This window comes from Cavia porcellus, unplaced genomic scaffold (assembly GCF_034190915.1).
Source record: "Cavia porcellus strain 051 isolate PalLab524CR breed Dunkin Hartley unplaced genomic scaffold, mCavPor4.1 scaffold_31, whole genome shotgun sequence".
NCBI classification, from domain to species: domain Eukaryota; kingdom Metazoa; phylum Chordata; class Mammalia; order Rodentia; family Caviidae; genus Cavia; species Cavia porcellus.
Genome location: NW_026947514.1, coordinates 35,636,777 through 35,650,368, shown reverse-complemented (window position 1 = coordinate 35,650,368; position 13,592 = coordinate 35,636,777). Strand labels below are relative to the sequence as shown.

Below are 13,592 nucleotides of genomic sequence, written 5' to 3'. Positions count from 1 at the left end.
TTCCACATGCTGAAGACTAAAACTAGACACATACCTATCACCATGCACTAAACTAAAGTCAAAATGGATCAAAGATCTAAATATTAAACACTAAATCTCCTGGAAGAGAAACTAGGTAGAAATCTTAAAGCTATAGCAGTAGGCAGAGAGTTGATAAACAACCACCAAACTGCATAGGAAGTACTTGAAAAAGTGAACAATTGCGGTCTCATTAAGAAGTTTTTGCACATCAAAAGAAATCACCAACAGAGTTAAAATACAATCCACCAGAATAGGAAAAAAATTCAAAGACAGAAGCATAGAGTTGGTATTCATACACAGAGACTGTTTTGTTCTGAATGACCAGCTTTGGAATCAACTTATTTTAAATATGCCAATTAAGAGTAGAGAGTATTAGAGTAGATAAAAGAAAAAGCAAGAAACAACTGTGTTTTCTACAAAAACCCACTTCAAATATGAGGGTACACATACAGTAAAAGTAAAGAAATGAAGAAAATATATATCATGCTAACACAAAACAAAGCTGAACACAATGAAGTCCATTCTGAATAACTAATACATGCTAATAAAAATATTTTCAGAAATATATAAACAAACCTGGAGTGGCTCTATGATTTCAGAGCAAGGAAAATTGTAAGCAATAAAGAGCAGAAGTCTACAAGGATAGAGGTTGTCTTAAGAGCACAATTATCTTTAATATATATGAGCTTAGTAACAGCACAACAAAATATGAGGTAAAAACTAATAGAACTGTAAGAAGAAATATACAAGTTTACTATTATATTTGAAGATATAATACTTGTTTATCATTAATTGACAGAACCAATGTAGAAGAGTATCAGTAATAGATATAGTTGAATACCATCCTTCTACCTGGGATGCTGGTTTGTCAAAATGATGCTAAAATTGGTTGTGCAATGTACTGTATATTATTGTTATGACTAGAGAGTCTCTATACAAAAATACAATGTTAAATGTTGTGATTGGGGTTTTCATAATTTATGAAAAATTATTAAGATAGTTAAAAAATCCATTGGGGTGTGGAAAGACTGTTGGACAGGATTCCAGTTGATAAATAAGGAAGCAGCTGCTTGGATGATTATCTAATTCTTGTTCATTAGTGGGAAGCCTCAGTTGGAGTTACTATAGCCTTGTAGGAGATACTCCCAATAAATTGATCATCAACAAAAGGTTTTCTAGAAATAATAAGATTTTCACACAAAAGATTCTCTCAGTACATAACTAAATTAAGAAATAAAGGTTTTGTATATGAATATGACAATTCATTGTTAATCTCATGCTGTATTAAATGTATTTATGCCTTCACATTGTACCATCTTTTACATTGTAAAACTAGGATTGTTTGTGGTGATAGACCTTTTCTTTCAGATTCAGATATTTGCCTTTCTTTTATGCTCCAATGAATTGTGATAGGAGTTTTATATCAAGATGACATGAGGTCACCACTCAATAACAAAAACTTAGGTGTTGTATATGCTCTATGTGTGGCACTGTACTTACAGATGCCTGGACATTAAGTGGTCCAGACAGTGTCACAAATTTCTACAGTAACATCCCTTTAAAGGTCAGAGATGATTGATTAAAAGAGCTATACAATGTCAAAATGAAAATTTAAGTATGTCACAAAAATGTCATCATGATTGTCATTATACAGTGTTATGTATTGTTTTGATTTTAAATTTTCTGTGTAAAATTACATAACTATAGCCTGTTAGCATTCTACAGAGATTCAACTCTTGGAACATCCATAGTTGCTGGAAAATTATAGTTCTATTTTATGCTCCAAGGTACTCAATAATCAGATAAAATAGTAATATTAAGCTCACTGTCTCTATTACAAAATGTTACGTCATTAACCTTTTCTTCTGGATGTTCAGCAACTGAGATATGGAGACCAAAAACTAGAAACATAGATGGGCTAAGAGGACAGCCAGTATTTTGGCCCCAGTCCTCAGAGGTCAATGAGCACCTAGGACATAAGAGAGCCTTTTCAGTGACATTCTAGAACTCTAGTGAGTTATACAAATTCCTAATCAAGGAGACTGTAGGAGGATATTGATCTGTGGTGTATAGTGTGCCTAAGGAGAATCATTAGGTGAAAAGGTCTCTCAAGCTGTCACAGAAAGCATCTTGGTCAAGCAGTGACCATGACTCATCAGATGGCTGACACTGACTGAATAGCTATACATGATTCCAAGGTAAATCCTGAGAAGACTTAACAGACTTGAAATAGCAAAATTAATCAAGTCCCATCTTAATTTGGTCTTGAACATCCAGCAGAAAAGTATAAAATGGTTACCAACTACAGTACTAACTATACTAGTATACTAGAGGTATAAAACAGTTGCCAATTACACTAGTAATTGATCACTGTTCTGGTGTAATGTGCTGTATAGGGTTAAATTGCTATATGCAGAGAATTAAGATCTTTGGACTGGGACTCTTTAGCCTGAATTGAGCAAGTTCATCTAGAATGAAAAGGGTTTGCAAATAAAAAGTTTTCTATGAATCCTCCAACCATAGCTCCTCCAACTCCAATTGACCACACTTTGCTTGTAACTACAGAACAAAAGGGGGAGATGTGAGGAGCTGGAGATCAATCACACATACAGGGCTGGAGCAAAAATAGCAAGTATCAGATACTTAAATATTGTATGTTTTATCATATTACCAATCTAAAATACATAAATAAAACAAAAAACAAAATAAAGAAGATGTGAAAGAAAGCTGGAAGTTAGACTTTTTAAGTGATAGGGAAGGGATTGGAGGAAGTGGGGAAGGAACAGGGAAGAAACAGATGAAATAATCAAAATATTATGTATATGTACCAGTATACCCAAATGCGTCTCCTTATTGTGTATCTCTAATGTGCATCATAAAAAAATAAACATTTCCCCAAAACAAAAAGCTCCAACATGTCAACAGACATCTCCAAACTGAAATTTTAATAGCATATCTCTTACTTTGTTTCAGAGAATTCTCAAGGAATGAAAATCTATTACTTTTAGTTTCTTCTCCCCGACTACTTTTTTGCTAGGAGATAAAACCTACAATAAAGAAAAAAGAGGAAAATGAGAGGGAAAATTGTGATTTTTTAATAAGGAAATAAGAAAAAGGGTTAGATTTTGTCCTTCTAGCAAATATGAGGAGATACTGTTCTGTTCTTGCCCTGCCAGTGACAAGCTCTTCCAGGATCTTTGGGATCCTTTTGCCTTGAAGGAGATTGTTAAGTAGGAGAACATATTAACATAGTAAAATAGAACAAATGCAACTAACCAATTTTCCCAAAACATATAGTCATGGATAAATAGGGCTTTATAAATCAACAAAGAAACTCTTGGCAATATCCTCTTTATAGCTAAGCTGCCCATAGATACTGCAGCCTCTTAGGATACACTGATACAGAAATGCTCAAAATTTAGCAGAAACAAATTTAGAATAAATACAAGAAACTTTCTCTTTAGTGTCATGAGTCAAGTCTTTGTGGTCTTTGGTTTGGTTTTTTTGTTTGTTTGTTTGTTTGGTTGGTTGGTTGGTTTTTTTTTTTTTTTACAATATCCGGCCTGCCTTATAATTCACTAAGATACTACGTATTTCCTGTTAGCTGTTCTTTTAGTTTCCAATCCAGAGTTAAATCTGTCAGAATTATGGAGGTCAGTGAACCATGAGTCCAGTTGCCTTTGCAAACTATTTCTTTTGCTAGTAAAGCAAGAACCTCTTACAAATGATGCCCTATCATTCTGAATGTGATATACTAATTCTTAAGAATGTTGCTAACACTGCACTATTTCATATGATTGAATTTAGAACTGTTCACTCAGTTGGCTAAAACTTCAAACTGGCAGTAATAATAGTCTTTTGAGATGTTGCTTAAGTAAAGCAGTGATAGAATTTCATATTGCAGGTAATAGTTCATTTGTGTTCAGGAAGAGAAATTTATCAGCTGCAGTGGTTGAAAAACAAAAATAGCCCAGATGTTCACTTTTTAATACTAAAGATATAGTATATTTTACTAAAGATAAACTAAAATATTTTAGTAAAAGATTTACTAAAATATACTAAAGTTATAGTATATTTTAAATGAGAACAAATGTCTCTCATTAAATGAGGATACTATTATTAGTTACTATTATAGAAATACCGAAGAACAAACGACATATTGAAATAGGGGATTGAAACTCCCGACCTAGTATACGTGTGGTATGAATTCGTGTCCTCTTAAATCAAAGAATGAATTTTTAGAAACAGTGGAGGTTAAGAGCAGAATATATTTATTGAGAGAAAGAAAGCTTCTGTCTGAGGGACAGAAGGTGTCCCGAGTGCGTTGCCAAACTGTCTTTTTCTAGGGACTTTTATAGAGTAAAATCATGGGGTAAGGTGGGTTCAAGGTAGGGAAAACTGGGAACTTGCAAATAGATGGGTATAAGGTTGAGATGGAACTATGATTAACCAATAAGATTAATTGCTCAGGTAAAATTGATGAAATTGGGGACAAATGGGGAAGTGAGTCATAAAAAGTAGACATTTTTAAAGATCAGTGACACTTCCCATAGGTGGTTGGGATGGTGACTTCTAACTTCCTCAGGGTGATAGAGAACTATTTAGAGTATCAATCCTTAAGATAGGGTGCATTTGTTTGAGCTTTTGTCTTAGGTCTGGTGTCTGTCTCCCCCACAGTTGCAAGGTACCTAGGCTTCTGCACTGGCTCCTTCAAGGACCTAGCCCCGTCTCACTGCCTGTAATATTTCTAACTAACTCAGCTGCTTGTAACAATATGTTTTTGGGTTGGTTGCCTGGTTGGTTGTTTTAACAGCCATGTTTTGTATCCAAGTAAAATCAAGAGATCTCACTACAGCTAGTTAATTTTCAGCCTTGATTTCCTTTTACTCTTTGCCTTTTCTATTAATTCTTAGATGGCCTACTAAGAACTTAATTAGTCATATTTGGCCACAAAATCTTAAGGAAAATATAAATTCCAGATAGTCTTTGTCCAAAAGTCTTTTTTTTTTTTTTCCTGTAATGTAAGCAGAAGATATGGTTTGGGCCAACTATTATTCCATGTTACTGTTACTCATCCCATGTTACAGAGTAAGGTATTACTACTAATGCCATTTTCCAGATACAGAATTGGAGTGAAGTTAAATACAACAAATTTAAGGCTACATAACTGTTAAGTGTTAAAAGATTTAAACACTAATTTTTGTGATTCCAAAGTCCATACTTTTAAACACCATGTGCTATAGTCAAGGCACTGCATCAGTAGGTATTTACCTCAGAATATTTCCATTGATGTCTCTGCAGCTGCAGACTCCAAAAGGCCCTGAGTCTCTGCAATTGCACAGTCCTTAGAATGACTGTTGAATATGACAGACATGTAGCAACTGCACCCATTCAAAGCAACTCGAAAAGGGAATATAAAACCCACTCTTCCCCTTTCCACCTGTGTGGACAATGAAAGAAACATCTTCTGGAGGTTTGAATCTAGAAGTTCAGAATCACCAAAAAGTTGCTAACAATCCCCTTTTCCCCTCAAGGAATATTTAAATTTCAGGCAATAAAGTCTTGTCAGAGATTTTTCTTACCCCTATTCCAGACCTCTTTGCCTTGGCCATTCTGAGCTTTATGAGTTATCAGGGACCTGGCCAAGATTCCCAGCTGCCTGGAGGGGTACAGCAGAAGGATGAAACAGATAAAATTTAGTAATGCATGACAAGGGGGCTAGGAGGTCAGTGCTTCAGAATAGACAGAGACAAAGATACTTCACACTAGCCACTATTTATAGGGTATATACAATAATCATAGTAATTGAAAAATGACTTTATGAGGATCTTTATGTTGATGAGAACCATGGAGAGAGATGGCATGTTAAAAAGGAGTTTGTTTGTCCTTTCCCTAAGGTGAAACCCTAATTTTATTACATCAGAGAAGCAGGATGTCTTCAGCTGATGCAGGCTTGCCCTGGGCCATCACAGCATCTTGGGACCATTGAAGCCTCATCAGTAACTAGAGACATACGGAATTATATTCCTGCATACCATATCCTACATGGCAAGACACTGGGCTTCCAAGAAGCCCTAGCCACAATTTAATTACGAAATGATTTTTCCCTAGTAATTGTATAGAATAGTCCTCATAGTGAGTTAGTTCTGTCTTCAGGGATGCTCTCTCTGAGTTTTGCTTTTCTGTGAAGTCATGGCACTAACAGCTGGCTGGATATCAACTGAAGAAAGATGACAGTAAGTACAGAAGGATCTCATTGACTGGCACTCAAATTCCTTCCACTCTTGAAACTTATTTCTCTATATCAGAACCCTTCATTCAAGGTAAATTTTAAGCTTCACAAACCTTCTTTACTGATGCTAGTAAAGATGAATAATTCTAATTGAACAGTTCTAGGGCATGTCTGCCTTCTGTTACATGAAATGACAGAATAATTCTTTTAGATGGTACTGTTATTAGCAGGGAAGAGAAGCTTCTCTAGAGTTGTTTCCTTGTAGCTATGCAAATCATCCCTTCCAAAGGGCTGTGCTCCTAGCAGAAGGCTGAAAGTGCACTAACAAACCTGTATGTTTTATCTGCTGATAGGAAGAATACCTTATAGAGCAAGAGTATCAGCAAGGGAAATGTCATAGTCCATAGTCCATTTGGACTTTGTAACAGAATACCATAAACTGGGGAAAGAAGTTGTCTTATATACAAAAATTTATTTCTCAAAGTTCTAGAGACTCCAGAATCATTGCCTGATGAAGAAGGTTCTCTTCCTATCTTGTTACATCTTCACATTTCAGAAGGGACAAATAAGCTGTCTGGAGTCTCTTTATATAAGGGTATTAGGATTAAGGGATAGGATTTCAATATATTAATTAGAGGCAAGGAGAGCACAGACGTTTAGAACATAGTCAGAGATCTTATAGGTTCCTGAAACAATAATTACAGTATCAGTTAAACATGATTTGGCCAATCAGTTGTAGAAAGCTTAGTTAGTTGGTACTGGTTCCGTGTAAATTAACAGTGCTTACTTTTTTGTACATAATAAAAAAATTCTTTTCCTGAAAGGTTTATTGTGCATATTATTTTAGAGTACCAAATTTTGACAAAATGACTCTGTTTTATTGATTTGAGGGGTCATACTTAAATGCTTTTGCTTGTGTTAAAGAAATATAGGTTTCAAAATTTATATGCCACCGCCAGTGCACAGTTTACATCACCACAACAGTGGTTACATTTTTCCATATCCTCAAGAACACTTAATATTTATCTTTTTTATGACAGCCATTCTAACAGATATGACATGGTGTATCATTGTAATTTTAATTTGCATTTTCTTAATAATTAGAGATGTTGAGCATTTTTAAATACTTTTTTTGGCCATTCAGTACCTCTTCTTTTGAGAAGTATCTGTTCAGATACTTTACCCATTTTGAATAAGCTTGTTTTTCCTGTTACTGAATATTTGAGTTCCTTATGTTTTTGGAGACTAACCTCCATCCAGTTACACTTTGCAGATATTTTTCCCAATCTCTGAGTTGTCTCCTCATCTTCTAAATGCAGAAGCATTTTAGTTCACTTCAGTCCCACATGTCTAATTTGCTTTTGTTGCCTGTGCTTTAAAATCCTATTCAAGAAATAGATGCCCGGGCCAGGGTCATAGAGGTTTTCGTTGGGGAGTGTGTGGTGTGTGTGTGTGTGTGTGTGTGTGTGTGTGTGTGTGTGTGCGTGTGTGTGTATATTAGTATAACTTCTGATTTGCCATTTAAGTCTGTTATATGTCTTGAATTGACTTTATATATGGTGTGAGAGAAGAGTCCTTTTTCATTTTCCTATATGTGAATACATAGTTTTCCCAGTACCATTTACCAGAGACACATATATTCTTGGTACATGGTCAAAAGTCAATTGTCCATAAATACTTTGATTTATTTTGAGATTTTTCTACCCTGTTTCTTGTTCCATTGATCAGTATGTCTATTTTTAGTTCTAGAACCATGCTGTTTTGATTTCAATAACTTTATAATGCATTTTGGAATTACATAGTGGGTTTTGGTTGACAAACTCTGCTTAGGGCAGGATGGGAATGATTAGCAAACTTGATGCCATAAATCCAAAGCACAAAATCACGTCATTAACAAATTAATTTTAAGGGGCTGGGGATTTAGCTCAGCGGCATAAGCGTTGCAAGCAGGGAGTCATGAGTTCTATCCTTGGTACCGATAAAAACGAAAACCACACACAAAAAAAAATTTAAATTTTAGAAACCTCACCATCACCCTTTTTAACAGAAATGTGACTTGGCTTCACAGCCCTCTATTAGCAGTGATATCCATAAAGAATTTTACAACATGGTTCTTGTTTCAGTGGATTTATGTTTATAGTTAATATTTATAAATAGATTCATTTAAATTTTAAAAAGTAAATCCACTTAAAAAATATTAAATAACCCAAGTGATACATGATATAGTCAAAAAGGATAAATGTGGTACAAATGACTAAAATTTAGAAAACACTAAATGAGACTATCATTTCTAGAATTTCATCCAAATTATAATTCTTCTGAATATGTACTCCAATACACTGTAAAACAAGTAAATAAGGGACCTTCTAAGTATTTTATGTTCCTTCACTTTTAATTATACCATTGTTGAGGACAATAAATTTATTCTATGCCAGTTCAATCATTTCTAAATATAAATATCTTTTTAAAAAATATTTTACTGGGGCTGGGGATTTAGCTCAGTGGCATAAGCACCTGCCTTGCAAGCAGGCAGTCGTGAGTTCGATCCCTGGTACCAATTTAAAAAAAAAAAAAAATATATATATATATATATATATATATATATATATATATATTTTTTTTTTTTTTTTTTTTAACCAAGCAGTTCAGGACTGATTTATCTTTTCAATTGCATGTTTGTCAGTGTTGTATGGTTTTTGGGGTTTTTTTTCCCCTGAAAGCAGTCTGGTCTGGGTAAAGTTTTTAAACTTACCTTCAAGTTGTTTTTATTTGGAGAGCAAGAAATCTGGTATTACTGTGTGTTCTAACTGTCCCACTGTTAGTCACATGGTAGTATTAACAGATGCTTGAACAAAGTAATGAAGGAATAAATAATCTGAAAAATAAACTGAGTTATGTATTTTAAAGACATAGGTATAGTTTTTATTTCTTTCCTAAAGTTGTAAATAGAACTAGCATTAAGAAAGTTGAGGCCTTAAAGCAATCAGATGAAAAGACTTTCATAAAAGTGGAATTTGGAGCTAAACACGTAGAGTAACCTTGTTAGGAAAAAAAAATCACAAAAGTAAAACAACCTTACTGATTTTGCTTTTTCTTAGGGAAAATGAGATTTATGGCTACACATAAGATGTGAGGTGCTTCCCTTATTTTTTTATTAAAAAGAGCTAGCTTTTCCCTTCTTTTGTTCTTTCTGTTTTCTCTCATGTACTTTTCTGATCTGCTCCACATCAAGAAAAGCACCCGTGTTCCTTGCTTTAGGGAGGGCTATAACAACTTAATTTAAAATGCAGTTCACTCTTTCCCCTTATACTCTTAATTAGTTTCTCTCATCTGATAAAGGGCCCCTTCTTTTTTTTTTTTCTTTTCTTTTTTTTTTTTTTTTTGCCCAATTCTTTCTTAACTGATGTTGAATGAACTGCAATACTGATGGTAATTTTTATTGTCATTTATGCATGCAACAAGTGTCATGTTTCAAGGATTTTGTTCTTAGAATCATGAAAGAGGTTTTATATATCAGAAAAGACTTAACCAGAGGATTTTAATGCTTCATTATACTAAGCTGAAAACCGTGCAGTTAGTTTTATTGACTATATTCTCAGATTATCTACTTTAAAACATTTTGTTTATAAATGTAAATTAGCAAACAAACTTTCACATTGGTAAATGTATTTTACACATATTCTAGGTTTGTTCTCTACAAGTGTATTCTTTAATTGTCTAGTGACTATGTTTATTATTTTCATGCACTATGACAGTACCTTAAATGGAGTGACTTTGTATATTCTGGCTAATGTTTTCTATTATTGAAAATTCACTTCAGTGAAATCTCTCTGCCTATATTCTTCTGTCTCCTAGTTATTACCATGCAGTCTTTAATATGTAAACTCTAGAGATGCTGGGTACTGCATTGTGATATGATTATGCATTGTGATATGATTCTTATGATTATGTTATAAATTCAATAGAATAACAACTTTAATGGTGTATTCAGATAAAACTATCTGAAAATAATTATGTATAAAAATTCATATTGAATCTCTGTTGAACTTTAATGTCCAAGTAAATATTACATATATTCTCATGCTGAAACTACAGTAGGTTTGTTTGTATCCAAGAAAAGTAATTTAGAATTACCTATTTTTTTCCAAACAATCTAAATGTGTGACTTATAATCTTTAGGTATTTTCAGAGTCATTCTGCACTGTCATGAAATTAATGTAAGAACCATGCTATAATAACAAGCTGGAAGTTTTGAAACACTTTATTTTCCAATTCAAAGACAACAATAACAACAAAAACACAATTTTGGTAATTACAAGTGTCTACTGGCAATATGGCTGTTCTCTGATTGGATATTTTAAGTTCTCGATGTTCCATAACTTGGGGTATGAGGTGATAATGTAATGGAATGATAGAAATGTTGAGCAAAGGCATACTACCCTGCAGTTTAGCTCTTGTTATTTTGGTTCTGGTAATAAGGTAAGTTATTTTAACTCCAATGTGGTGAAAACTATAATATTTCTTTAAAGTTGCTATGAGAGTTGCTGGGTGAATGCACCCAGAGTGAATTTTTGTTACATGGTGGAGAAATGCAGTGTGGTGATAATATGTTTTGATATTCTGTTAGGTGAAGTGAAGGACAAAAATGTTCAAGTGGTTGAGCTCCCCATTGTAGACAGTCTTCATCCTCGTCCTCCCTATTTACCCTTGGCTGTGCCAGAAGATCTCGCAGATCGCCTCATACGAGTCCATGGTGATCCTGCAGTATGGTGGGTGTCTCAGTTTGTCAAATATTTGATCCGCCCACAGCCTTGGCTAGAAAAGGAAATAGAAGAAGCCACCAAGAAGCTTGGCTTCAAGCATCCAGTTATTGGGTAAGAATCTGATTTTTTTACCCCTCAGTGACATATAGTAGAGGACTGTATAATTTTAACTTTATAGAGCATTACAATATATAGTTTAATATTTGTAGCCCCAACAGAGGGTGCAGTATGGTTATTCTTCCTTTGTTCACTTAGCACAGCAGAAAGAATTGCTGAAATAGTACTCTGTTGCTGTCTAAATGCTTCTCTGCCTTTGGCTTCTCCTCCTGTTGTTACTTATCTCCTTTGTTTTTAATGTTCTTGTTGCCCACTGTACATCTTGTGTCTTAGTTTTTATACAGAAAAATGTTACTGTTCCCTATTAATGTTAGAGCTAAAACAAAAATGTTCATGATGAAATCAGAATATTTAGTATTTCAGCTCATGAAACTTCATTGAAATTCAGAAAGTCATTCTTTCTGCCCCACTTCATCTCTATAGAGCATATGGAACAACCTAATTCCTAAGAAAAACAGTTAAAAAAAAATGTGGTAAGGAAAATATGACAAAATAAGTGTTCCTGTGACTATGGAATGGAATCTAAAGGAAAAAATAGTCATGATGATAACAGAATAATCCAGATTCACAATACAAAGCTGGCTTTGCTTTAGCCTTTCATTAAACAAATGTACCATTTTCTGTTTTCTCCACGAGTAGTGATTTATAAAGAGGCTTGGAACAGATTTAAGAAGTCTTTCAATTATGAAAAGCTATGATTGTTATTATTCTTATTTCCACTAAAATGACTTTGGAAGCACTAAGATGGGGAGAGCGTGCTCTAGAAGTTTGTGTCTTACTCTGTGTGGGACAGTGTAAATCTGTATATCGAATGTTATGGTTTTCGAGTTTTCTTAAACAGGACAGATGAGCAGAATAAAAACAAAAAGAGTATTATTTATAAATACAACAATAGAACTAGAATGGCTCTATGAGCTTAAAACAGTGAAAGATACTTTGTTAGGGGGTGGGTTGTTTTGGTTTCTTGAGGCACGGTCTCACTCTGTAGTTTTAGGCTGGCTCTGGATTCACTATGTAGTCTAGGCTGGCCTTGAACTCATGGCAACCCTCTTGCCTTAGGCTCCTGAGTGCTGGGATAACAGGCATGGACCACTACACCCAACAAATTTTTGTTTTTGTTTTTGTTTTTTTAAGATTTACCAGCCTTAAAAGTGGTATAGGAAAGGTTTGCATGGGTCTGTGATTTCCCTAGTTTTAAATTCTGCAAGCTAGCAACTATAGTAACTCTGCTATATAGGGTAAAAGGAAGAAACAAAATGTTAGCATCAGAACCCTACAAAAAGTAACTTTACTGTTCTGTACTAATTGTGAATCCTGGTATCATTTTGATCTCAAAACCCAAATATTTAAATCCATTTCTTTGTTGGGCAGCCATTGAGTGTTCCTGAAATCTTCCATTTATTTCTGGAATACCAATTACTTGCTCTATAAGAAAGCAATCTTCAAAAGCTTTCCTTGTTATCTAATTCCCCTTGTATTGTTCAACATGATAATATATTAAATTATGCATGAAAGTCTTCAGGATTTGTTTTACTTTATAAAAATAAAAGTGAAAGATAAATTGGTCAAAATTGCCCAAAATGCCAGCATGAATAGGGATATAAATTGAGTCCCTGAAAAACACCAGGTGAATGGGTGCATTATCAGCAGAATCTGAATTTTTCCCCCAGAGTACATGTCAGACGCACAGACAAAGTGGGAACAGAAGCAGCCTTCCATCCCATTGAGGAGTACATGGTACATGTTGAAGAACACTTTCAGCTTCTCGCACGCAGAATGCAAGTGGATAAAAAAAGAGTATATTTGGCCACGGATGATCCTTCTTTGTTAAAGGAGGCCAAAACGAAGTAAGTTAGACCAACTAGTGGTTTTCGGGTGGGATCCTAATTTCTGTGACTTGTGATTCTTCTTATAATAATATTGTGAATTATTGTATTATTAAAATTCAAATTACTCTGTATAACTATTAATCTAATCAGAGCTAATTTATTATCTGATGCTTTGTAATAAGAAATCCAAAAAGAACTGTACCACTGCCATCATTACCAGTGATCATCATTAAACATCATCACCCACTTCTTGGTATCAAAGTACTGGTCTGCTAGAATTGCCATAACAAAATACCATAGATGGGATGACTGGAGTGACAGAAATTTATTTCTCACAATTATAGAGGCTGGGATACCAAAAATCCAGGTGCTAGAAAGGTAGATTTTATTCTGAGGCTTCTTTCCTTGACTTTAGGCAACTACTATCCCACTGTGTACTCGTATGATCTCTTCTTTGTGTGTGCTAGAAGAGACAGCAGGCTCTCTGATGTTCCTATTTCTAGAAGGACTCTAAGCCCATCAAGATGGCATTAATCTCATAAATTCACATACCTCTAATTAACCTCCCAAATGCCAAAATAATCACATTGGAGTTAAGGATTCAAAGTATGAATTTGGAGGGATACTAAC

The 13,592-nt window shown here is 34.4% G+C and overlaps 1 protein-coding gene across 8 annotated transcripts in view; it reads left to right on the top strand.

Annotated features, from left to right (window-relative positions):
* Fut8 (fucosyltransferase 8) overlaps positions 1 to 13,592 on the top strand; it is a 409,437-nt gene that overhangs the window by 383,459 nt on the left and 12,386 nt on the right. For all 8 annotated transcript variants that reach the window (XM_063240896.1, XM_063240899.1, XM_063240894.1 and 5 more), the window contains 2 exons: positions 10,881 to 11,127; positions 12,804 to 12,980. In XM_063240896.1, coding sequence (XP_063096966.1) covers positions 10,881 to 11,127; positions 12,804 to 12,980 — 424 coding nt within the window. The remainder of the gene's footprint in view (positions 1 to 10,880; positions 11,128 to 12,803; positions 12,981 to 13,592) is intronic.